General features: G+C 40.4%; 1 protein-coding gene across 5 annotated transcripts in view; it reads right to left on the bottom strand.

Moving 5' to 3' along the window:
- Positions 1-27,250, bottom strand: part of fmnl3 (formin-like 3) — a 49,707-nt gene extending 22,457 nt beyond the window's left edge. For 2 of the 5 annotated variants that reach the window (XM_084721035.1, XM_084721034.1), the window contains exons 1-6: positions 26,635-27,250; positions 6,642-6,725; positions 6,445-6,525; positions 5,401-5,477; positions 2,245-2,328; positions 1,582-1,725 (exon numbers count right to left, since the gene is read on the bottom strand). In XM_084721035.1, coding sequence (XP_084577161.1) covers positions 1,582-1,725; positions 2,245-2,328; positions 5,401-5,477; positions 6,445-6,525; positions 6,642-6,725; positions 26,635-26,748 — 584 coding nt within the window. In that variant the 5' untranslated portion in view covers positions 26,749-27,250. The remainder of the gene's footprint in view (positions 1-1,581; positions 1,726-2,244; positions 2,329-5,400; positions 5,478-6,444; positions 6,526-6,641; positions 6,726-26,634) is intronic. The other 3 variants (XM_084721032.1, XM_084721033.1, XM_084721036.1) reach the window with 2 other exon arrangements.
- Between the last annotated feature and the right edge of the window lie 336 nt (positions 27,251-27,586).

Raw genomic sequence — 27,586 nt, 5'->3', positions numbered from 1 at the left:
TGTTTAACCCATGCTTGTTTCATTTATTCCTGAAGTTTATCTGGTATTTATATGAGGTCGTCACATAGAGAGAGGCAGAGAAAGAAAATTACAGAGAACAAGGCTTGACAGAAAAAACTTTGATGGCTTTTGAGGTTACAGATGCATTATGGGAGATGCCTGGTTTCCTTGCTGCTGTCAACAGACCAAGGTTTAAGCACACTGACGGCTATTATGTAACTGTGGTGCAGTCATCATGTGCGCATAATATTACTTCTCTTGTGCAGTTTATAAATGGTTTGTACACTCGTCTCGTGATCCAGCATTTCTGACTCATACGTTCTCAAAGGTAGAACTTCAGTTATACAGATTCAGCAATAATCTTAAAGGGAGAGTTTGTATCTGTTGAAGTGGAGTTGTATGGGATACTTATCCATAGTCACATGTAGGTTTGTTACCTACAGTAGATGCCAGTTGGCACACCCCCAGTTTGGAGAAGTGGCAGGAGTACTGGTGTTGGAAGCTAAGCAATGTACTGCTGCGAACAGGGTCAGCAGCAAATCGGATGTTAGCTAGCTAAAAAGGTACTGCTTTACCTTGCTATCGGACAGGCTTTTCAGATGTGAAATGAACCGCTTTCTACAAACCAACCAGATTTCATTGGCAAATCATTCAATCATCATCATTATGACCATCATCATCATCAGCAAAGTCATTTTACCATGCAGAACACGGGAGTTGCTGGTCTGCTGCTGATAAGTTAGTTAGTTCGTGTTATTGTGTGACTTCTGTAAACCCAAACTAACCCTTTAAAACACCTAAGTCAGACAATAACACAAACAAACTAACTGATCAAGGCAGTGACAGACCAGTAACTCCCATGTTCTGCGAGCTAATATTAATGTTTTTGTCAAGGGAGTCTGGTGGCTTTCGAAAGGGCAATATTCAGCTTATATCATGGCAGTTTCCCATCAGAAAATGCTGCCTTATGGCTAGGTAAAGCACTGAAAATATTCTAATATAGCGTAAACTTAATATGATATATATTTTTTTGGGTGGCTAAAATATGTTTTACTGCTAACCCTGTACCAGTACTTCGGCTGCCTGTCCAAAGTAGGGGCTTACCAACCACCATCTACTGTAGGTAATACACTGATTATTGATAAGTACCTCATACAAAAATCCAAACTAGCCTTAAAGTTCTTCTTCTGTTCACTCTAATAATGTTTATTTACTCCTGTAAGACTTTATGTCTCTTCATGTCCTGTCTGTGTGTGGTTCAGTGATGGAGCCATAACTGTCCAACATATGCTGCATCTCACAGCTGGCTCTCATCTGAAGACAGTGCAGATGCACATCTGGACAGATGAGAGAGCATTACCAAAGAGAGACTCATAGAACAAAAGGTCAAAGACTTTAGTTTCTATCTCTGATACAGCGCCCTGAGGTCAAGAGATCAGCCGTTCAGGCATCATCCTGAAACAAAACAGCATCAAGACAACTTGCTTGCATGCTAATACATGTTCATAGCATCCAAGGTTAGCAGAGCAAGGCAATAACAGGGATAGGTAATAGCGGGGGAGCTAGCTTAGCCATACGTACCGAAGGACAGACTGGCGGGCAGAGCGCACCAGTGTGTTGCAGAAGGGTTGCGTACTATGATGCAGATCCTCTATGGACCTGCTCCAAGATTTAGCCTTGTCCAAGTAGCCATCCTCCCCATTCTCCAGCCCCTCAAAATCCAACCTGGGCCACAAACAGACAGACAGACAAGCCAACACAGAGGCACGGGGGGGGATGTAGACGAGAGGCAAGGGGGAGGTTAGGTCAGCAAGGCAGCTTGGTACAGAGCCAGGGGTTATCACAAGAACTGTCATCAAGCTGCATGATAAAGCTCAGCACAGAGATCCTCTCCCATTCAGGCAAGGTATAGCCCAGCACTACACCAGAGAGCATCTGTCCAGAAACACATTCAGTCTGCCAAGTATGCAACAGGGCATACAAACACATCCAAAGAATGCAATTTTTAGATGCACAAGCAGTTTATTACGGGCTCTACAGGATACAACATGTTAACTCAGCAGCTGGATTCACTGACTGCCCAACCCAGTTCCTAAGGAAAGGTTTTGGCTCCAATCATGAGTGATGTGTGTGTGTGTGTGTGTGTGTGTGTGTGTGTGTGTGTGTGTGTGTGTGTGTGTGTGTGTGTGTGTGTGTGTGTGTGTGTGTGTATGTGTGTGTGTGTGTGCGTGCAAAAATACTCACATGACAGCACACTGGGCAAAGGAGAGGTACTCCACCAGGACGTCAAGACCTCTGTTCTCATCATTGAGGAACTCCCTGACCCACCTGTGACGCATGGGAACAGAGAGGGGTTAAGAGGGCAGCACATCAAGAACACACCCTCATCCTTTAGGACTGCATTTTAACCATTACTGGAGACAAAGAGAAACAGAGAGAAAATTTACATTGATGTACCTAAAGAAGTGGTTCTCAAACTTTTTTTTTGGCATGCCCCCCCACCCCCTCAAAAGCCCACACCACACCCGCAGTGGTTCTATGCCCCACCAGTGGGGCCCACCTAACAGTCTGAGAACCAATGACCTGAAGGATTCGTGTCTAATAAGATTTATTTGACTTATAAAGTGTAATGACTCCTGAAATAATGAATGAAAGGTGCAAATATTTACTAAGAATATTGAGAATAAGTTTTTTTAAAAGCAAGAAACTGGACACACACCAAGCTTCAACATCAGAGGCAACACTGACTGTTTTGAAACAAGATGGGGTAAATACTGCAAGTGAAACGATGAAGGTATATTTAGATGAGTGGATGTGTATTAATGCTATTATATGTTCAGATAGCTTAGATGCTTAGTTATATGTTCACACAGATTTGCATGTATGAGTTTGCATGTACATATAATGTAAGAGTACACACTTCCCCCCTGACTTCCTTGATCATGTAAATGCTTAAACTGGGCTTCACTGCCGAGCTGCAACGATTGGTTGATCAAAGAAAGCAACTATTTTGAGAATCGATCAATGGTTAAAGTAAATGTTCAAACAAAAATGGTTCTAGGTTCTCAAAAGTAAGGATCTGATGCTTGTCTTGGTGCTTTTCTGGTGCTTACATAATAATAAATTGAATAATTTTGGATTTTGGACCATTGGTAGGTCAAAACAAGACATTTAATTACATGTTCTGGGATACTACAATAAAAAATCCAGTGTTGGTTAAGTGGTGCAGACAATTGTGGAAGAAAACCAAGGCACTCCATCCTCTGGTAAATTAATACTCTGGTAAAAAACTTTATTCCTTAAGCACAGACAATCAAACAGACCTACAGTCGCCGATTATTTGGCTGCCTGTGTTTTTTTCCTGTCTGACTTATTGTTGTCAGCATTAGGGGTGCAGCTAATCATTATTTTCATTCTTGATAAATCTGCCAATTATTTTTAGAGATAATCAGTTAATCATTTAGTCTACATAAAATGTCAAAAACTGCGAAAATTCCCAGTTCCCAGAGCCCAAAATAACATCTTTAAATAGCTTCTTTTGTCAAGCCAACAGTCCAAAACCCAAAGACTCTTCATTTACTATCATAAATAACAAAGAAAAGCAGCAAATTCTCACGTTTAAGAAACTGGAACCAGCAAGTGTTTGACATTTTTGCTTGAAAAATTACTGAAATGATAATGTGCTTCTCAAAAATTTCCAACTATTTGGTGATCAACTAATCATTGCAGCTTTCATCACCATGTTCCTATATCTCAGCACTGACTGAATACAACATTATCATAAGTGATGATAACCAAAACTACAAAAATAAAACAAAACTTGTAATTAACCAGAATTAGTATCCTTTGATGCAGCTCTGAGGGGGGTCTCCCCTGACTATGAAAGAACTTGGCAGGAATCTTGTGGAAAGTAAACCAGAGAAAGTCCTCAGATTTCCTCCACATTTAACTCCAGTTTTAAGGAGAGAGAAACAGCTCCTAACAAAGGAATTCCCATTGCGATGAGAGAAAGAATGCAGAGGGCATATGGCTAAAGGAGCTGGGCTCAGGTTGAACCCCTGACAGTCGACAGTATTTAGTCTGCCTGCCTCCCCCACAGACAGACCCCCTTCACCTCCTCCCTACATCTTCAGGGAACTCCAGGGGGGAGAGGATTGGGGTAAAAGGTTCTTAAAATAGTCCTGAAGTGCTGGATACGATGACGGACTGCAAGTCGGCCAATAGCGAGTCAGGCAGGAAAGCAATCAAGGGCCTCAAAGTAGCGTAGGGCGGGCAGGAGGGAGGGGGAGAAAGGGAAGAGAGGTGAGGAGAGGAACAGAGGAAAGCAAACAAAGCAGTAAGAAGTAAGGAGAAGTGAAGGAGGAGGGGGTGGACAAGGAGGCGGGCTTGATCATCAGTTTCCTGTCTACCTACCCCCTCCTCCCCTCTCCCCTTTCTCCCTCCTTTCCTCTGACCCCTCACTCCTTCCTCCCTCCCTCCCTCCCTCTTCCTCTCCTCCTCACCAAACCAGTTGCTATTTCAGATTTTCTTGGCAATCTCAGGAATAACACATCAGAAAGGGCCCAGGATTCAGACACACACAATAAACCAGCATCTGTTACACTTAATCCCACCCACAAAAAGTCTTCTGAAAATAGCTTTCTTTCTTTTTTCTCTTTGCCTGTGAGTCTTTCTGGGAAAAGCATTGAAACGGACCTTTATTGATGAGGTCTAATGGAATATGAGTTATTGTTGGAGGTCAATGAATGCTGTGGAAAATAAAATACTTTTTATTACAGGCAGCTTTTGGTTTGAGAATTCAGTGGCAACAAGTCACTGCAGCACATTTTTTATGTGGAAATGACATCGGATTATAAAAGTCAAGGATCGTGTCTGCAACACGGGAGATAAAGGCTTAACACAACACCCACATGCACAGAGGGTGTATAGTGAACTGCACTGAATGCCTATTGTCTGTTACAAAATATCACAAAATAATACAAAAGGATTGTTTGCTTTGAAAATGTGAGAAACGTGTAAACATAAAGTATCCTTGTGTGTGTGTTTGTGCTGTTCACTGGGTTCAGCAATGGTCAGCCAGGCTTCCTGTCCCTCTGGCATACACAACAAAGCTTCCTGCTCTGTGTGATGGGGGAGTGGACGAGGCAGCAGCACAATAGCTACCATCTGGGCATTATGAGGACCAGCTCTATGAAGTGGAGCTGCAGAGCTTGGCAAGTTCGAACAATGAGGGATATCTGGGCACCAGAGAGAGCTCTGGGTCCCTGCAGCAGCAGCAAGAGCACAGAAAGGACTATTCTTCACAAACAATAATGTGGTTTCCTTAACCTTCATGCACCGATAAATAGCTGGACGTGTGTGTAATTCACCAGAAAAACGGGAGAGATGAGTATTGATTACCCAATGTGGTTTGTCCTCAGTGAGATCTCCAGCTCCCTCAAGACTTTCGTGGACTCCTGCACCCGCCTGCGGAACTTCTGAAACATATAATGAAAGCAGAGTTTTGCTGCAAATGTATCATTGTGTAACTTGGTAAGCAATGACAGATTACAAGTTCTTTTTAAAAGACTACTCCACCAAAAGACACAACACAATGGACGGTTTTAAGGATGAGTGTGTAGGATTCAGTGGCATCTACCAGTAAGCTTGCAGATTGCAACCTTGCATTAATCTCCCCCTCCACGCATTTAGGAGAACCTATGGTGGCTACAAAACTTGAGAAAAATCTTTGTCCACATTTGATCCAGTCTGATGTGAGTTTCACGAGCCTGAGGCATTGCACTGGATGGAAATGCTGACTGGACGCAAACAGAAAGACCTACAACCAATCCGAGCAGTGACATATATTTCACGTGACTTTTCGATTAGACCGGTGACACTTCTCTGTCTATCATCGTACAGAACCCAACCCATATTCAGGAAGGGTTGGATTGATGTCTACCAAATTGGCATACGATGATGATCCACAGTGAAACACTACAATGGACGATGATACTGTCGCTAAGTCTAAAGGGATCTTTGCCTCGGCGCAGCATGTCTGCAACTTAGTTGTGTTTAAAAAAGAAAATAATCACAGACATAGTGCAATGTACAACAACAACAGCATCTTTGTATTTGTTCTCTTACATGTCAAAAATGGGACTTAGGCCACAACTCTGGCAATTCTGAGGGCACACGCTACCTCAAATACAGAAGGCTTTTAAGTAACGAGATTAAGATGGCAGAGGGATCAGTGGACGATGACAGTCGACCATCACGATAGATAATGACATTATTCATTGGTCCAACCCTAATATTAAATAAATGGTTGTGTTTGAATTGAAGTGTGGCCACTGGCCAGACATATCTGCCACAGCAAATAAAAAGATGAGCTCAGCAGATTAATTTCGTGTGTACAATCTGTGGAGTTCCCCTTTAACTGAAAGGTCATTTGTCTGTTCCCACCTTTCGTGTGACTCCAGGGTCTAAGTATCCTCGTAGCTTCTGGATGTAGGTGTGAGGCGGGTTCTTCACCTGAAACCTCTCCTGAGGACACACAACAGACAGAGTGAGCATTGTAGTGTGTGTTTGCTGGTGATGACAGGTGTGTGTGCTTTGTGAAAACTGGTTTGGTCATTTATGAAAAGAGTTTATTAACGCACCTGGTCACAAATCAGGTCCCACTTCTTCTCATTGTCGTACTGTCGGAGCAACCGGGCTTTGTCTGGAGGCAGGTTCATAGAATTCTGAAAATATAAAATGTGAGCATTAGTTTCATTCAAAACCACACATTTCCCTTTTATTTTGCTTCCATGATTATTTATAGCAGCTGTGACTGAGTGCGTGTCAGTGAATGGCGTGTCACAGGCCTGTGGCGCCAACAGCAGAGCACCACTGAAAGTTTGGGGACTTACACTATGACCTCACTTCCTGTGTTGACTCTCAGCATCCTGCTGCAGGAGATGATCCGCATCTCCTCTGCACTCCCAAGTATCGTTCAGGCAACGCTTTGCTTTTAACCACAACAGGCCACTCTCACACTGTGGACCTATTACTGGACCAGTCATTTAATCCAGCCATAAAAACACTTGAGACGTCTTGAGGCCGCCAGTTTAACTGTGGCTCAAATTAAACTCTAAATGCTCTAATTTGTGTTTGGACACCAGCCCACTGAAGCGTTTTATGTCCTTGTGACAACTGTGAAAAAAAACTATACAACAAGTTTTTGACTAATAGCTTCTTCAACCAAGCCAAGAGCTTATAAACAGGGGTTAACACGGAAATCTTAAAAATGAGGAAGCAGCACAACAATATAAGGGAGCTCGCCAGCCCCCGAAACTGATCGCCTCAGCGTTTCTGTTTGAAGAGACACATGAGGGATTGTTTGCACTGGGAACCCTCATTTACACCCGTATCAACAAGACCCCGTAAGCCCGGCCACAAACGGCCTGTCAGCTTGACTTTTAACCTGCAGCTATAACTCAGCCTGCCGCATAAAACGCAACACCCTGTTAACCCATCTCAGGCCAGATGTGACGCTCACACTGGCATTCTGCTACCAGAGAAGTGTTTGATAGATGGAAAATAACACATACTTGTTCCTATGACAACCACACAGTCACTGGTATGGATGGAATATCACATGTGAGTATTTTAAAATTAGTTTTCCACATTGCTCACTCTATCAGCACATCATGAATCATGTTGTCTAAAGAGGACTGAGAACAGAGGTAAGGAATTTATTTTTTGGAGCCAACTAATAATTTCACATTAAATAACACACAAATACATGCAACAACTTTTAGTAGTTGATGGAAAAGCATTGAAAAGCCTTTAAAAATGCAAAAAAATGCAAAAATGTAACGCCTGTCAAAGCTACAACAGCCTACAGTATAACTGCACATATGGGGCCTTTGACATAACCTTCTTTATAAATCCCACGCAGGAGAGACAAGAGAGGCAACATGCATACCAGATGTCCAGAATTACAGCAGGAATGTGTCCTGTTTATAGTAGTAGTTTATAGTAGTAAATTTTCTCTCTTGTCTGACCCCCATGCTGCTCCCTCTCCTCCTCTGCCTCTCCTGGGAGAAATTTTACCAACAACAGTCTTTAGGAGAGTTGTACTAGGAAGTGGAGAAGAATATTTCCCATTTGTGTCTGTCAAAGGTAAATTATGTCTCTGAGGACTTTTAACAGAGACTGCATACTACCCACAGTCTTATTTAAAAATGTTTGAAAACTTTGAATTGATTAGAGGCTGATTCTTAGTATTATTATTATTATTATTATTATTATTATTATTATTATTATTATTAGTCACTGACTACAAACATAGACGTGCAGTAAATAACCTCCAGTTGGTGATCATTGTTAAAAAAGCAAAAAAAATATATATTAAAAATCACATATTCAAAGAGCTTTCAATTAGTCATTTCAAGGCAGGGGTGTTCAAAGTCTGAGACTACTCACTTAGTTTAGCTCAGTTTTTGGATGTCTATGGGATCCTGGTAACATTATTTAATCACAAAGACACCCAACAGGAACAACAAGAACAGGAACTTTGACATAACTTCAGAAACCATATCTATATATATTATCTATTTTGTATTTATGCCTTTTGACTTTAAGGTTTCATCTTTATTTATATTTTCTGGTATTGTTTCATTGTTATGCATCAACACACCCAAGGCAAATTCCTTGTATGTGAAAACCTTCCTTTAAATCTGACTCTGATGCTAAGTTTATTAAGTGGATTGACTCTTAGTCATATCCATAATGAAGCATGAATGAGAAGTACCAATTGCACTAAGTGGATCTCTTTAATACTCTCCAGATAATGTTCTATGGGCTTGGCTCTTCATGTAAACACCTGAAGGGTAAATGAAAAAATAAGCCCAGATATCTACCCCAGCATCTGTCCAAGCCCAAAGCCTGGTTTCCTTTGTTTTCTCGGTCAGTCATGCATACTAAAGTAGAACTGTGGGGCAAACTGGCGAGGAGAGTCGTCCCCTTTTGTAGTAATGTAATTTTGAATTGCTGGAAAACATGCGGACCAGACACACAGATGTGCATCCATTTTAGTAAAGACAAAAGAGCAAAACAAAGTCAAAGCCTGCCCACTGTTATTGGATTTAAAACAGATTTTAGTTATAAAAACATTAGTCAGAAGTGAAAAAACTATCAGTAAATGCCATTGGACACACTGAAGACTTTGATGTTTAATACGGTTTTGCTCGTTGTCAGTTGGAGCCTCAGGTAATGTAAACAAATACAGGTGGGACTGTGAGCAGATGTGTGGAGCTCCATGTGGGTATTAAAGTTACTGCCTGGAATGACAGAGGGGACAGAGGGCAGGTTTCTCCTGTGACAGGGCAAAAAGCACAGGGGATGCTTCCTTTCTTACTAGATTTGGGTAATTTGAGCCAACTAACCCAATTTAGCTAATTTCATTTCACTTTCTCCCACAGCGATACAATCTCGCGCTTCCTGTGTTTATAAGAAGCTAGAAAGAAGTCGCTTTATGGGAGAGAGGGAGAAAACAGTGGATTCACAGGCCCATTTTAGGGGTGAAATACTACAGAAATGCCAAAAATGTTTGGTGCCTGTTATGTTGCTATGTTGCCCACACACGCTCTCCTCCAGTTTGACCTGAGACTGGCTCGACAAAGGATTCAATGTGGTGCTTTGTTTTGATTTGGTGCTGTGCCATTCCCATCCTTTGACATTTGAGCTATTTTTTTCCTCACAGAAAATCACCAACAATGGCTGGTGGGCAGGGTCAGCGTATGCCCCCTGGTGCTCTGTGAAGCAAAATCCGGCTAAAACACAACAGCAGTCAACTGCACAACCAGATGAACTGGTTCTATTATCACCACTATCTCTTCAATCATTAGGCCCCCTTTATGAGCCACAACAGCAGACAGTTTCCAAACAGAGCCACTGGGGATACAGAATGAAAAACCCCACTGTATTAAACCCTAACATAATTCAACTTGTTAAAAGACTAGAACACTATTAATCATTTTTTATCTTTTAGAAATCTCTTTTACATAAATCATTTACAGAAATGATAATACAAGCAATGACCACAGATATAATGGAAAGAAATAAGATGGGAGAGGATTTAATTAAGATTAAATGATTAATTGTTTAGAAAATACCAACACTCACTGGTTTCAGCCTCTTAAATGTGAGATTTTATGGCGTTTATTGGTCTTATATCATAAATTAAATACAACAGAGCTGTAAAAAAAAACTGAGAAGAATTGATTATCAGAATAATTGATGATTAATTTAATAATCGATTAAAAGATCAATCATTGCAGCTCTAGCTAGCTTGTTAGCTAGCTAGTATTTTGCTCATAGATGTATTAAGAGAAGCTGGTAGAGCAGTGGGCCACAAATCGTAGAAGTAAAACTAGAAGCTAGAAAACTTCTTTTTTGTTTGTTTTAGGCAGGCAATTCTCATTGAACTGGTTTTGCTCAGTAACAAAACTCTAGCTAGCTTATCTACATCAAACTGCTACATCAAGCTAGATTTTTGCTAAAAAACGGATTAAGAAAAACCTAGATTGGACAGTGGGCTGCATATCGTGGAAGTAAATTCAGAAGCAAGAAAACTTTTTTGTCGTTTTAGGAGAGTAATTCTCATTGGACTGAAAAGGCGGTATCTTATGTATAATACATAATACACCCATGGTTTTGCTCTGTAGCAAAATGTTTATTTACATCCATCATGTGCTTGCTAGGCACATCTGATAGCATTTTCCTAACATTAGCTAACTTAAGATGTGACTATATATCTTCTACACATCTCACAGCAACATCTTTTAACTATCTTCAAAAATGTGTTTTCTTTTCAGCATAAGATCAGCAAATAGCATTTGTAAGTACAGGAAACAGGAAAAGAGAAATTTGACTGAGGTTCCACTGGGACTAGAACTATATTTAAACAATGGACATAAACCATTAAATTGATAATGAAAATGTTGTTACATTGCAGCCCTTGGGTTAAATAACCCAAAAAAGATAACGTATTATACACAAACAAAGGACAAAACACAACGTGGGACAAGTGTTTTGAGGTGGAAGGATGCTGTGGAGGGAATTTAAACACAAGAGCATCTCCCACCAACAGGGAGGGCATAAACTCTAAAACAGAGAGACATTTGAGACTTTGACAAAGGAAGATGGAGGTTTTAAAGCCCCAACAGTTAAAGTAGTTGAGGGGGTCAGGTTGCAGGTTAAGGAGGCATGGAGAGTCCAAGGAGAGCCATCGGGGACTCAGCAGAGCGCTCAAGTCACGCACCGACCCCCACAACTGAGGTGGGGGTGCCGCAGAGCCCATGGTCACTCCAGACATCAGAGTCAACAGGGCAACTCCGTCTGCCCTAAACTGGACAGCTTCCTAATCTTAGCTGATTTACACTCAGCCTTGAGGTGAACTTATAGACTCGCAGCTCCCAGAGAGACAAATGGAAAATAGTGACAGGATGTTTCCTCCCCCTGATCTCTCTCACAGCTTCACACTTTCATGCAGGATAAGATACAACACCAACACTCACCAAACTAAATTACTCTTCATGGTAGAGACTTTCCTCTGTCGGTTTGTGTTTGGTAAAGGACACTGTATTGGCAACGCTGTTTCCAAGGTTACTATAAAGCATGCAAGATCAATCTGCAAGATCTGTTTGATTAAGATGTAACTGTGTTTTCTTTTGTACTGTATATATGATGATGATTAAAGAATTTTACACGAAAAGCCCCTTTTTCACATTTTCAAGTTCATGCTTTGCAGTGATAAGTAATTACTGTAATTGTGACTACAATGTTTATTAAACAAAACAAAAAATAATGGCGACTCCCTCTCCCCAAACACTTACAATTCACTTGAGAATGTATATTAGAATGACATAACTATAAATAAACTGAGGAAGAATTTTCCATGAAAAACCCTGAAATATTTGTTTGCCAGCCTGAAGACAAGCTCAATATTTACTCTGCATTAAATAGTAAACGTTTTTATTAGTGATTTATGAAGTTTGTTGTAGACATAAATATTTTCTCAATTTTTAAACTTTTTTTTTCCCAGTATCGTTTGATAATGTGTGTGCAGCATTCTGGATCTGGCTTATATGAATTTGTGGTGGCAAGTTGGGCATATTTGTGTGCATGACACAATGCTTTGCTTTATCCAATATAAATCTAAGTTTCAGACTAAAACACCCTATATGTAGCCTGCTGAGCAACTGCATTCAATGTGATTCTGTCTTTTGTGCTCTCTCGGTGTGCTGGCAATGCAGAGTTTGTGTTTTTTTTTATCTATTTTGATAAGTTTACATAGGCCAGACTTAGTTGTCATCAGCTCAGAGGGAAATGCGTGGGAGGCTAAAGAGCTCACCATGCTGGACAGAGCCTGTGGCAGTTTAGACACTGAGGCCCAGACAGCCCTCTTTACCCCCAACTAGTCTGAGTGTCTGCACATCAGGGTGGGGTCCAGGAAGAAGGAACCTGTAAGCTGTCCCAGCAACTTAATCAAGGGTCAGAGCTATAAAACAATGCTCTGAGGTTAAAATACACATGGAAGACATGATTTATAGCATATTTTTTATACAATGTCAATTCGAGGTGCTTCAAAAACTGCATATTATACAATCAGCATAAGATATAGAGGGATTCACAGAGATTTAAGACCAATACCAAATTTAGCTCCTTATTTCCACAGATATTAAAAATCCTCTCATCTAACTCTCAGAGAGCAAGTGAATGAGCGTATGTCTCAAAATATGGAACTATTCCTTTAAAGCCATAAATCGTAGAACTAGTTACAACAAAACATTCAGTTATGAAGGTTCTAACCAATCAAATGATTTGTAGATAAGTAACATAATTTTAAAATCACTGCACCTTTTGTGAAATTCTGATATCGATACTGATGGGTTTTTCTCCATTGTTGTTGCTGTTGTTTATATTGTTTTTGTTTGTATCCATACCTTTTTGGCCAGGGAAACAGAGAAATATTCACTATAAAAATATAGCTTTGGTGTGTTAAAGTCATTCAGCCATTCAGTCACTATAGTGTCTCTGAATGACCACATCATGCGTCATGACATATCCACAGCCAGTGGTTTCTTCTCTGAATCAGCAGCTGGGTATATTAGCTACTGTTGTCTAAGTACAAACACAAACAACAAACACAACATTTACGCAGCATAAAATTGAACAGATTGCAACAGAACAGATAAACATCAGCCACTGCCGTCTGTGACTGTCATCTTAATTGCTGATAGTAGTCAAGAAGACAAATATCAGCTAACACAGATGTTCAGCAGATAAATTGATGCATCCCTCGAACATCAATAACTTTTAGCTGCAAGCTTCGGGACTTTAGGATTAATGTAATCATTTATGTTTGTGTTACAACTTAAACAGCTGATGAGAAACAGTGACTAACTGTCTGAAAATAAAAGCATGGATCATCTTTTTCAGATCCTGTTCGGACATTCATCCTGTGACTCTTGCTGTACTTTCCAGACAATTACAGTGAGTTCATTTGGCTGCTGAAGATGACGGTGCAACATGGCGTCCTCCGCAGAGGATGACCCGTGCCCTCTGTAGCTATACAGTGTTCATTATAAGGGAACGAAAACATATTAAATCTTATTTTCAGGTGATTACACAGTAATGAAAGCATATTTATGATTATCATTATTGTTATTATTATCATTCAATTTCTTCAAATTCTGGCAATAAACACCCATAAATAATATCAACGCTGCCAAAAGTGGGTCTCATTTAAATACTTATTATATACTGCTGGGTAGCTTAAAGAAGTTGACTTATATTTTGTAGGCTATTATTAATCTAAATCTTCAAACATACATATATGTAGTCGAGTAAAAAGTACAATACTTGCCTCCAAAATATTGTGTAGTAGAAGCAGAAAGTAGCTTAACATGTAAATACTTCAGTGGTAGACAGACGGCTGCCTGTTAATGTTAGAGAAAAAGTCTTGTCTGTCTTTTAGTGTTAATAAAACATATATTGTTTCAAAACGCCTCATCTGTGTATGAAAAAGCAACACTTTTCTGAACATGCGTCAATGATCCGGTGACAAAGGAAAATACGGGGCGAGCCAGTGAGGAGGGAGATAAGACCAGGAGCCCTTTAATGAAAGGTGTACTGTCTGAAGAGGCTGGAAAGAGCCAGGGCACTGATCCCTATCAGGAAGCAGAGCCAACAAGGAGGCAAAGAAAACACAATGAATATGGGACCTGGCATGACTGTATGTTTTCTTTAAGCATATTAACTGAGCATATTTTAGGCCTTCATGATGAGAAAAGAACGTGATGCACCAGTTCCTTTGCCAGAGGTGGCTGGATATAGCTCAAGATAAATGTGTCCCACAGAAAAAAAGAACAGGAGGGAAATAAGTAACCATCAAGGGCTAAAAAGGACAGGAAGGACAAATACAGAGCCAACTCCTAGGCGTCTGCCTGTCATACTGTATGAGGTGGAGCTCATCGAGTCAGATGACTTGATTAAATGACATCATTCATGGTAAACGTAAGTGTGAATCAGTCGATTACAACATCTAAACATATCCCACCAGCTTTTCATTAATGACTGTCAGCACTATTGTCTGGATTCCTCTTTTTCCTCGGTACTGAAACACAATGAGAGGAGACAGGATGAGAGATTCAGCGGTTGTCGTCACAAGGCTGCAGGGACTTCCTTCACTCTTCAGGAAATCAAAAACGGTCCTGAGTAACGACTGGTTCGTACAGTGTAATACGAGAGTGTGTGTGTGTTTCTGCCTATCCACTCCAACAGTGTTTATGTGTGTACAGATGAATTATTATAGGTGCTTTTCCAGCTCCCAGGTAAGCCCCGCTGAATTGAAAGCGACAGAGCAGAGTGTGAGAAAACACTGCCCCTCTTTCTCTGAGCAGACACTCGATCACCCTATCGCCCTTTTGTGAGGTAACCTGAACCAGGCAATCACAACAAAGCCTGAGTCCTGCTGCACAAAGATGCTGGAAGATCAGGAGGCCAGCAAAGCAAAAGCAGACGCTACCAGCTCCCCTCAGGAGAGACAGAGAGCAGAGAGGAGAAGATGTTTTCTCTAACAGGAGGAGAGATAAAGTTTTCACCCATCCCTGTCCACTCCTCCTGACGCTGGTCCTTGTTTACACAGCAAATAAAAACAGACTGAGTTAAGAGCTTGTTTATCAAGATATTAACATAACAGCTAAGGGTACACACCTCATTTATATGCAAATAGAGCTGGAGGTCAAACCACATTCTTGACACGTGAAACTCAAAGCACATAGCGAGTGAAAACAGTGTAACAACTGATACAAACATAACTCATGTAAAGTACTTTCCATTATCCAGCTATAAAACAATAAAAAGGGAAGAAGTATAGTCTACACACACCTAAATTCTTATTTAATTATTACCATTTGAAGCACAAGCCCAATTCCAAAAATGTTTAACCAGACATGTCACAAAACCATCTGGGAAATTGTGCTTAGAAACTGTTGGGAAAAGGGCAAGCACTTTCACAAAACACTTGGATAAACCATCTGTCTAAACCGTCTAGCACATGCTAATTTCAACCAACCAGATCAACGAACCATATGACATAGTAGGAGAGTGCCGAGGAGGAACACAGCGACATGCCGCAGTCTACAAAGAGGAGATATTTCATGTTTTAAATGTTGTAATTGTTTGCTGTAAATATACGGTCATTCTTAATTTGATTAAGCAGATGTCGTCTGATGGTCTGACGTCATCTGGATGGCAGAATATGTTGCTCCAAAACCTGTATGTACCTTTCAACAGTGATGGGGCCTTCACAGAGGTGACAGTCAGCAATGTCATGGGCACTAACACACCCCCATACATCACAGATGCTGGCTTTTGAAGTTAGCGGTGATTTATCTTCTGGCAGTCATATATTTGTTTACTTGACTGCACTACAGTAGACAAGAGCACAAATGGTCAAAACTCAAAGCTGTTCTAATAGCTGAAACTTTCCCTAAGTAGCTTTAGAACTCAAATCATAGAGTGTTAAATCCCTGCTACACGGGGAGTTTGAAGCCAGCCCAGTTTACAGCTGTGGTGTGAGGACTCCTTCGGCCGTCCTCCTGCTCATCCACAACCTTCTCTTCTCTGGCCTAAATGCACTCTGAAGTCTCCTCTCTTCTCCCATGAACTCACATCTTCTAGTCTGTGACCTCTGAGTCACTCTGTTGAGAGAAATAGCTTTCTCTCCAGTCCCTTCTTTGCAACACTACGACCAAATGGACATTCCACAGCCAAAGCTACAGGAAGTTGCTGAAATGCCATTTTTGGTTGATATATCAAGAACCACCTCGCACAGCCCATTTGCTAATCTGTTTATTTACCCAGTGACATAACAGTGATCAACAGCGGTGATAGCTGGCTTCAAGCATGAGACTGTTATCATCACAGGGTTTAACCGAGATAACGATGAAAATGTCCTAGCTCAAGGTCCCTCTGAAGCCAGATGTTCCTCAAGCCTCAAACGTGAGTGATTTTGAAATGCACACTTGTTTACGTGAGTTTATCTAGGAAGTTTTTGTGTTCCAAAACAACAGTTACATAAATCTACTCCACTTGACAACTATATTGTCAATTTATTTGTTGTTTTAAACATACTGTATCTAGGAAATGTGGACACAAACAAAGTTAGATTTGGGCTGAGTTATAAATAAATACTACAATCGGTGATGAACCGGAGGCATTCATTCATTCCTGTGTGGCGAACATCCTGTTTGTTCTCCTCCGTGCGTCCGTACATGGACCAGGGAAGCCCCAGCCAGCAGATGATATACAAGGGGAATGTCAGGAATGCAGGTACATGAATGCCTCAATAACTCATGCCGGCCGGGCCTTTTGACACACTGCCCAGTTAAAAAGATGAAGGTCAGCCAAAGAGAAAGGGCAACAAAGCTGAGTCTGAGCTGTGCACACTCTAAGAAAAAAGTGTTCCAAAAGGGTCTTCTGACCAGAACCATTTTCTTCTGATTGGCCCTTTTTTGAAAAAAAAAAAAAAAAAAAAAAAAGGGTTTGTCAGTGGTTCTTTGTAGGACTAATGGTTCTGTCAAGACCCTTTTTGGAAGAAGAAGCTTTTCAAGGATTGCTGAAATCCTTGAGGAACCTTTTTCATCGAGAATTCTCTGGGTGGGTTCTAGATACAACCCTTAGATTATAAGGTTCTCTGTAGAACTTCCTCAATGGGTTCTTGTTAGGACCATTATAAAGCAGAAAGGTTCTGATTAGAACCCCCAGAGAAGGTTCTGTGTGGAACCATTACAACATAGAAGTGTTCCAAGTGTTCCCCAAAGGGGGTTTTCATAGATTGTTCTTTATGTTAGGTTCTACTCAGAACTCTCCTTTTTAATTCATCTTAATAAAAGGTTCTAACAGGAACCAAAAAGGGTTCTCCCATGGAGACAAGCCAAAGACCCATATATGGTTCTAGTTAGCACTTTAATTTCTTTGTGTGTAGAAGTAAGTTTTGAAACAAATGAACTCTCTAAGGGTTTGTCCTGGTGATGCTCTGTGTCAAAGGGACGGTGAAAATAAAGAGGAACAAAAACCAAAACAAAAAGAATGTCCAGGCTCGTAAAAAAAAATTCACATGATAACCACAGAATCAACCCTAAAATTTCCCCTTTGTTTCTCAGTATGATTTCATCCACTTAAAGTGCTACTGTAAAAAGGCAGAAGTAGAAAAACTCTTGAGAAATGTTGAAGAAAGACTACTGTATGTCATTTAGGAAAGGCCTGGGAAATAATTACATCATGTCACTAGTAGGGCATAGGAAAGGCAGCATCAAGCTGTAATCCACTGGCTCTTTAAACGGGCTTACAGCCGTTCTTCTGAGCATCCATGTAAAAAGAGTGCAGCGGCACAAAAGGCACCAGGGGATGAGGCCCCCTTTCTAAAACAACACTGACTGACAGAGTCCCCATTGTATTGAGGAGGAAACCACTTCTCCAACCTACAGCCTTGGTGCAGCTGCGTTAGAGGCGCATGCAAACCCCCACTGGCACACACAAATGCACGCACATACCAAAATAACACTTACATATGCATATAAATGGTAAGCACTTGCAGTATTTTTGCATAGATGAATAAAACCATATCACCACGCTTTTCAGTGATGTGAACAAACAACTTAGGCTATGTCTTACTAGTTACCCCAAAAAGACAAAACAAATCTGCCCCTATAAAACATACCTGGAGTGAAGTCAAGCAAACAACAAATGACACTTGCACTTTATCTCTGTTGGTCTGTCTAGTTTTAAATGTAATAGTTTGGCCTTTTAGGAAATACACTTGGTCACTTGCTGCCTAGAGTTAGATGAGAAAATCAATACTACTCAATTACAACTTCTCATTTTTAAACTTAACAACCAAAACATGTTAGTTTTTAACATTATACAGAAACTGCAGAAAATATGCTAAACTAAGCTAATGGCTAAGCTAATGGCTAAATAAAACTCATGTGACATGGTACGTATGAAGCTAAAACTAGCAGATGGTTAGCTTAGCTTAGCACTAAAATTGACTAGCCTGGCTCTGTCCAGCCGCAACCTCTCACTGCTATCTGCGTTGAGTTAAATAAGAAGATCAATAGCACTTTAATTTCTGTACACTAATTATGTTAAATGTTATGTTATTTATTCTAAGCTAAGTGCTGACTATAGCTTCATATTTACCAGACTACACATCATTTTACACCACCAATTCACCACATCTTCATATCTGTGACACTGCACTGTGTACTATATTTTGCTGCTGGATGCTTTTTCACCCTTTTTACTTGTATTTTATTGTTAATTGTCTTTTGTACTTGTATTTTGTTATCACTGTGAATTCTCTGTAAATATGAGTGAATCTGAATATTGCCTAAAGACATGTGAGTCTCATCTAACTCTTGGCAAGATCTTCGTATCTTCTCACCAACTTCTTAGCAAGATACCCAATAAGCATATTTTTTCTTAATGATGACTATTCCTTCAATATAGTATTCAGTCTGCTCAGTCATGGTCTTTAACTTGACCTTTGGTTACCAAAATAACTGCAACAAGAGAAGTGAAGAAGCACTAAAACGTCCCATAAACCAGAGCCCAGATTGGGGGAATTGTAGCCTGAGGGTGCAGAGAGCCAGGTGCACAGCCTTGTGCTGAACCCTCCCTGCCTGCTCTGCCGCTCTAAAACCAAGTTAACTGTGTGCACTCGACTCCCATAATCCCTCTCTTCCTGGGACATAGTGGGTGGGTGGCTGAGCCAGATGTAGACGCTCTTCCAACTTCAGTGACGCAACAAACACATTTTCTCTCTTTATAAAAGAGGACCGATGATGGTGATGTGTGTGAGAAAGGGAGTGGTAGACACATAAATAAACTGCAACTTCCATTAAACAAATAAAAATGATTTAGGTGATGTGTCTAATAAACACATTGCACAGCTTGAATCCATTAGTTCTACTTGAGTGGCATCTATCAGACACTGCAGCTTTCTTTAGACTTCAGCCATCAAGAAACATTGACGTCAGACAAGGAGTCACATTGTCAGCATGTCTGGCTTCACTACCACTGAATCAACGTCTTCGTCGGTAGTTTTCCCAACATTTGCAACGACTTAATGGTGAGACAACCCTCTTGAACAATCAAACCTAAAAAAAAAAAAAGCTACAACGGCATATGTACGCATGATGCAACTCCACGTCATGAGTATAATATATGTGTGTGGACTTCAGCAGACTCAGACAAATCGGTTAGGATGGTTTCCAGTGCAATCAAGTGGTGAAAATAATCCCATGCTGCTCCCGTAACAGCTCTTAAATATGTGTGCGCTGTTTAAAAATGTTGGTAAAGTCATTACAACCAAGAACAGTGGCAGACCGCCAGTTCAAAGGGAATTTTCCCTCCTCTTTGAGTTCTCCTGTGGCCTCAGCCTAGACTAGACCGCAGGAATCCAGTGGTGGATTGGTGCTGCTTGGGGACTTTGAAAGAGGATCCCAGGCCAGCGTGCACCTTTGAAAATGCCACTCACTCATCTCACATCATTTTCATGAGGACGGAGTTGTATGGAGAAAGTTATTTTGTAGGAGAGACCCACAGTGAGAGTGAACTCAAGGAATGGGATTACGGTAAGCTAGGAAACACTGACTGGGTGAGTGAATGAGAGGTTCCACTTCCATTTGGAATCGCACAAAGCCAAGGATAAGTAAGAGTTACCAAGGACAAAGAGGGGAAAAACAACCAAAACCATCAAGAGAATTAGGGTTGCTCCAATACTGATACTAGTCCTTGCTCTGATCCGATGCCACGTAAAGTATTAATCCCAAAATGGGACCCAATGCTATTTCCTAGTGGTGTCCAAATGTTAAATGGTCAGTTGAGGGGAGAAACGCCAGCCTTACCACAGCATCAGATCGCGTTGCAAAGTCTGCGTTATTGTAGCCAGCTCAACAAAGAGAGGGAATAAGAGCCAACACAGTCAAGAGAATTAGGGTTGTTCCATTACTGATACCACTATCGGAAAATGCCTCAGATACTGGCTAAAATGAGGATCAGGTATCGACCAGTACCCGAGTCCTTGCACCAATCTGATACCATGTCATGTGCCACTTCTCAGCAGTGTCAAACACACCAAATTTTACATGGTCAGTGGAGGAGAGAAACGACAGCTTTACTGTGGCATCAAATTGCATTGCAAAGTCTGCATTATCGTAGCCAACTAGTGGTAAGCAGAAGCTTACCAGTTGCCGGTCTTGGCAGAGCTAAGGCCAATGCTGCAAAAACTAAGTCACTGACTGACTGAATTGGTACTGGTACCATGAATACCTGGTGTACATATGGCACACAATGTGTGTTACTAATCTGTGAATACAGACACTGTTATTTCAGTCTTTATCAGACTTTTTGAGTTGTCTTTCTTTTATGATGGATTGGACTTAATTGTTTTTTGGGTTGTGGGGAAACCAAAACAGACTCTTTGCTGAGTGGACTGATGGTGACTAATTGGTTTTTGGTATCGGCCAAAATGCAAAGTTCAGGTTTCACCATTGGTTTCAGAAAGGAAAAAATGGTATAAGAACATCTCTAAAGAAAAAGTTCCCAATAACCAAGATTGGCTTGTTTGTTGTACATCTACTTTTGTCTGTCTGTGAGGTCTAGGTGTATAATAATCTGAACTAATAGCATGTTATGCACCCTGTGGCAGCTTACAGAAACACAGTTCTTATTGTAAAGCAAACCAACCACAATGACTATTGGCTACAATGCAATGTCTCCTGTAAATCGAATGCCAGGCAGCGGTTTCCAGCCACAAAAGACAGAGCTGAGGCCATTTCTATGAATGCTGGACAAAAGAGACACGAAGGAGACGATGCCTTTAGCACATGCTGCCGGTTAGAACTGACCCAGGCATTTTATTAGCAGACCGCATGAAGCAGTCGAAGCTAACCCAGGGGTCCCCCCCCCCCCTCCGTTCCCCTCGACCATCTACAGTAGAGAGCTGCCCTGTTAAAGTCATTAGCTCAAGGATATTATACTACGCTGGCGAAGGCTGCTGCACCCATGACATCATTATGGGCTGCTGTCAGTCCTGTGGGACGTCTGCGAGCTGTGTCTGAGAGGAGAGAGCAGTCCCACCAAGCAGATGCAGCAGACACATCCGTTTACACCAGCGTGTCGGAGGAAACACAGTGGTCCAGAGGAGGGGAAATTACCCATGTACCACCAAATACCAATGAAATGTATGGAACATTTTTATTTTTGCGCCTGCAACAAAGCCAATTATGTCTCTGCTATATCCCAGACAGTTGCATAACATGCAGAAGAGAAAAGGGGCCTTATTTCATTGTATTTGGCAGTGTAAACACATTCAAGACTTTTGGAAAGGAATAACTGGCACAAATTCTAACATCATCCACAAAGAAAACTCTGTGTCCACAGATCTGTATTCTTTTTGGTCTTATTCCAGAAGTAATCACCCTACGAACTCATGAAAGGAAGTTGATAAACCTTTGTCTATTACAAGTGAAGCATCTCATTGCAAGACACTGGAAAAGTGTTCATTGTTCATCTGTAAACCTTTGGCTTAATGAGTGACTGTTTAGGCTTAGACACACAATCAAACAAAAAGGTATATCTTTCATAAAGTACGGTATTCATTTGTTACATTTTTGGAGTCACGACCTGATAATCTTACTTCTTAAACGCACAGACCACTATCGGTCTCTCTCATATTAACAAAAAAACAAAACAAGCAGTTTGATGATGTTGTGAAATTGTGTGGGATTGTGGGAGTTGTTGTCTTCCCTTTTTAGACAACTGTCATAGCTGATGAAAGTCTATCTGATATAACTCAGGCAGAAATCATGTTCATAGACAGGTGATATTAAAGTTTTACTCACGTTACATTTAGCCACATTCACTGACTTCTTCGCTCAGTCTCTGACATATCTGAAGTATTTGAACTTTGTTGAAAACATTTGGGATAATCTAAGTATACAACTCAACAAAATCTGTTACGTGTTTAGCAGTTTTCAGCATTTTAAAAGAGAAATGTTGCATATTATAGCTTTAAACTTGACAGCTGCCAAATGAGACTGAACCCCTTTTCTTTTTTCTTCTGATTTATTCATTTTATTTATTGATTTATTTTCCTCTTACTCAGTTGATATGCAGGTATGTTTACATTTACATGTATATTATTATAGGTAGATATGTAGATGTAAATAGTGACTTATTTTCATTAATAATATTATCATTTTGTAAACTATTATTATTGTTTTTACCAACAGTGTGTTGGGAGGGAGGAACTAAATGTGGTAATAAACTCATTTTGCAAAAACTGATGTAACATGTTTTAAAGCAATTAAAAAATCTGTGTTAAAACATATATAACATAAAGAAAACTCCTTGATTTATAAAAGGCAAAGCCCCTCAGACTATTTTTGGTATATATGATACTTTGAAAGGAGAAGGAGGAGATCAGACAACAGATCCATGGCCTCGTCTTCCTGAGCTGCTCCAACCATGACGGCAGACGCTTTTGATGTACCTTTATCTCACAACAAGGGGCAGTCAGGGCAAAGAGAGGACCATTGTCTGATAAGAACACTAAAATATACACACATGTTGTCCTTTCCCACAAAGTAAAGGAAATCTGGAGCTACCGTGGGGCAGGGTGGGGTGGGGTTAAAGAGCTCGAACACTTCTCCCAGTCAAAAACACGTCTGAAATGTTGAGTCTACTGCCTCTTGCATAGAAATCATCTGCCCTGCACGGCTGAACATAATAACAGGGATTCACTTTGTGTCGCAGGGAAGTCAAACAACTGCAGACAGCTCTGGTCTCTTGGCAGCACGTATGTTGATATTTTTTTCTTTTGGGGAAATGTGACGACTACAAATCAGCATCAGTCACATGGAATCAACTTAACATTGTTCTTAAATTTAAAAAGCGAGTCACCTCCATAAAAGAGTAATTGAGCTGTCATAAGAGGACATACAGCGTTCTACAGCATCTAATTGTCATACTAGCTGAGACTCAGCACAGCAGTTAACAAGCTGGCCTTGAATGGCTTCTTGCTGTGCTGGTCTCTCCATACGAGCGCTTTACTCTGTGGCCGCTGATAGCTCTGGCAAGCAAATAATGGCTTTATTCCAGAAACATGGAGGGTCCTCAAAGTGTGTGAGAATGAGACGATGTGAGTAATGCTGTGAAGAAGATGCCAGCTCTTGATACTGTAATTAAGGTCTTAACCAGACGAAAATCAAGGCCGGGTGTGGTTATGTTGAAATATGGAGTGGTGGAGCACAAAATAAGCACCTGTGAAGAACAAAAAATAAACAGGTAGAATATTCTCTACATTAAAAAAAACCTCTCTGGATTTCATCTTTATGTATTTTATGCTTCGCTGGTGCTGTAATGTTGGACCGCTCTAACTGTAACGGAGCAACAGGTTGGAGTGATGATGTTGAGCTTTCGGCTTTCTGTTTGAATAGTACTCAAATCTGAAACTCAAATGCAAGATCTGTAATACTGCATGACCAAAATGCTACTCAACTATTTTTTTTTTTTTTTAAGTTGCTGTTTTAAAGGAAATGCTACCAGTTATTGTGAAAAGGTCAATGTGGCATCCTGATGTAACTATTCGGTTACATAAGTACATCCTATCAAACAGTTCTCCAGTTGTAACAGGAAGCAAAGCTTTTTATAAGCATAAAAAAAAACAGACATTATGTATTAATTAGCGAGCTTTTTATGTGCTGGTACGCTGACGTTAATACAGTCAGACAGAGGCAAGCGAGCTGTTTCCATCTGTTTCCAGCCTTTATGCTAAACTAAAGTAAACATCTTATGACTCTACGCCTTACTGAACAGATAGTAGAGAAAGAAAGTAAGAAGAGTGTTGAACCAGGCACTCCTCTGCAGTGTCTGTTTGTTTTGTTGTGGTCTTGATTCTGTTTTTTTTTTTTTTGTATTGTAATGTAATCCAGTCTTTTATGAGCTGCACAACAGGAACCTGCTTCTGCGTCAGACCAGTTTAAATATAACATTTTAACTACAGCTGCAATAATGATTCAATTAATCAATTATTAAAAACATGATATGTTTTGGGTCATTTTTTTTAGTCTTCTTTGACAGTTAACTGAATATCTTTGGGTTGTGGACAAAACAAGACATTTGAGGATGTCACTTAAGGCTTCACAAAACAGTGATCAACCGTTTTATGATATTTTATGGACCAGAAAACTAAACGATCGATTGAGAACTGATAATGAAAATAATCGTTAGTTGCAGCCCTAATTCTAAAATCTGAAATATATATAGTGACATTTAGCGACCCAGAAGAGGTTAAATCAATACACTGTCTCAAGAAAAAACACATTATTTGTATTTAACAAATGAATATCCAATTTAAATATTGAAATTCATGTGAATGTATATGAATTTTAACTGATGAAGGTCTGAAGACCAAATCATTATGAGTAAAGAGAGCAGTGATAGACATTAAGTGGGCTTTTGGGGGTTCTCTGACAATAGGAATTTTGGATTTTGTGGCGACTTTGTTGTAATTGTTACTGGTGAGAAAAAGGTTGCATTTTTAAAAATGATTTCTTAATCAACTAGTGATTCATTCAAGTCAGATTTATTCCATATTGAGGACCACCACTGTAGAATTGATCTTCACAAATGTGGTGAAGACAATCAAAAAGCGAGAGCTGCAACCACAGACCACTGTCATGATTGATTAATCGGCTATAATTTTATTGATTAATTGGCTAATTTGGTCGATAAAATATCAGTAGATGTAGTGCATAAATGATCATCGCACGTTTCTAAAGCCCAAGGTGATCTTTTCAAATGTCTTGACTTGTCTAACTGACAGTTTAAACCCAAAAATATTTAGCTGACTGTCACATAAGACAGAGAAAAGCAGCAAATCTTCAGGATGACAGGAGCTGGAAACAGAAAATGTTTGGTATTTTTGTTTATAATTGACTTAAATGATAATAGATAACCAAATTAGTTGCTTTTATTATTATGTTCTTGTTTTATTGTATCATAGTTTGTATCTTGTATGTTTTAATAAACATACTTATTGTTGAGTTTCCATTTTGTACTGTCTGATGTGTATTAGTTGTTGAGTTTTGTAAAAGCTTCAGGTGTGAGGCACTGTCACATTTTGTGTCAGCTGATCAACTGATCATTTCAGCTCTTGCAGAGTCGATTACAATAAATATTTCCCAGTCCTGGAAATGAGTACAGCAGTCGACTCTTTACTTTGTAATGAGTAATAACAGCCTGACACAGAGGCAGAACTTCACGACTGTTTCTGAAAAAAACACAGCAGATTTGTAAAGTCCCTTTTCCTGTAAAAGAAAATGTCCCCTTGCCATCAGATGGATGACAGAGTCACTTGACTGTGTTGATAGTTGGTAAAAGTGGGTGTTGACTGTGTGCTCATTATTACAAAGCGCTCAGACAGCTCAGCTCAGCTCAGCTCCAGCCTGATGTGGAGAGTGGAGGGGAGGAGAGAGGAGGGGAGGAGAGTACAGAGACTCTTCGGGTGTGGGAGTTTTGGGGGAATTCAGAAAATGTTGTTGTCTGATGTTCAGCCTGCAGCGAGAAAACTTTAAATAAACCCAATGCCATGATGTGATCTCTGTCAAGGATATAATGTCCTTCCTCCCCTCCTCCTCCTCCTCCTCCTCCTCACTCTCACCATGCTGTGCTCAGTTTGCCACTTCAGCCAAACGCTGAGTTGTCTGACTTTAGAGAGGGGAGACAAAAGAACCGCAGGAGAGGAGAGGAGGGGGACAGCAGGGGGGGAAAGAGGGGCGGGACAGCAGCACAGGTCGCCTCATTTACAATATCAGCAATTCATAATGGACCTAACACATTCACTATCATGTAAGTTATAAAAACAAAAGAGAAAAAAAAACACACCGTCCATTACTGGGAATGTTTACTCTGGCACTATTTTGAATCTTAAACAGAATTTGAGAAGTTAGAATTTTAAAAAATGGAGCAGATTTAGAGTTTTCAGACTTCTCTGTGACATTTGACAAACTGAAGTGATCGATAACTTACCAAAACAATGGCAAATTTCTCCTCCAGCTCGGTGGGGTCAGGCATGGGCACCTTCAGAGGCATGATGTGATGCTTCATCTCCGACTGGCCGTCCACACTTTCTATATTACCCATTTTGCCTCCAGATGTATCCTCTTAGTCAGCTTTGAAACTTGAAAAAAAATCCTTCGGCTTCTTTCAGTGATGATAAATCCAAAACAGTCAAAAAAAAATTCTCCCAAGTATTCCAACAATTTCATTAACGGATTAATCCAAATAATCCACTTCTCCAAACCGAGATAAACAGCTGACACCGCAGTAGCCTCGTATTAATGTCCCAAAATGCCATTTACACTCACTTGCGCGTTTAGGTTTACAGTGTGTCCCACTGTAGTTTCCCTTCACAAAAAAAAACTTACTTTCAAAAGTAACAGTAAAAGTACAGCTGCTCTCTCCTCCACAAAGTACTTTCTAACTTGCCTGGCCAATCCATTACTTACAACAGGTTTCCACTTTCAAATATCGACTTACTGTTACTTTTAGTTGCTGCTCAACTTTCTTGGCTACGGCGTGTTTCCATTCATTATTGTTGTGTGATACTGATTAAACCTTTTTGCTGATGCCTCCACTCAGAGGGCAGGTTTTCTTCTCCAGTCCCGCCCAAAGCTGGGGGGGGCTATTGGTTATGGCGCTCCTATTGGCTAAAAGACCTGTCAATCACTCTATTTCCATTGCCCCGCCCCTCACATCTGTAGGCACCAATACTGCTAGACGGAAAAATTAGTGTTTGTAGGCACTTTAGCGCCACCTGATGGCAAGGTACGAGTACGACAGCTCGTCAAAACACCCCAGATGAAATATTTTTAGAAAAAAAAAAAAAAAATCTTTTCTTCTCTATTTTATTTTGTGGGGTCACTGATCATACTGTTACAAGAGCAGTGTATTTTATTTATTTATTTATGTAATTATTAAT

Source organism: Lutjanus erythropterus, chromosome 6, assembly GCF_056507025.1.
Source record: "Lutjanus erythropterus isolate fLutEry1 chromosome 6, fLutEry1.hap2, whole genome shotgun sequence".
Classification (NCBI taxonomy): Eukaryota; Metazoa; Chordata; class Actinopteri; order Lutjaniformes; family Lutjanidae; genus Lutjanus; species Lutjanus erythropterus.
The sequence above is the reverse complement of the archived record's forward strand: the minus strand, read 5'-3'. Positions and strand labels throughout refer to the sequence as shown.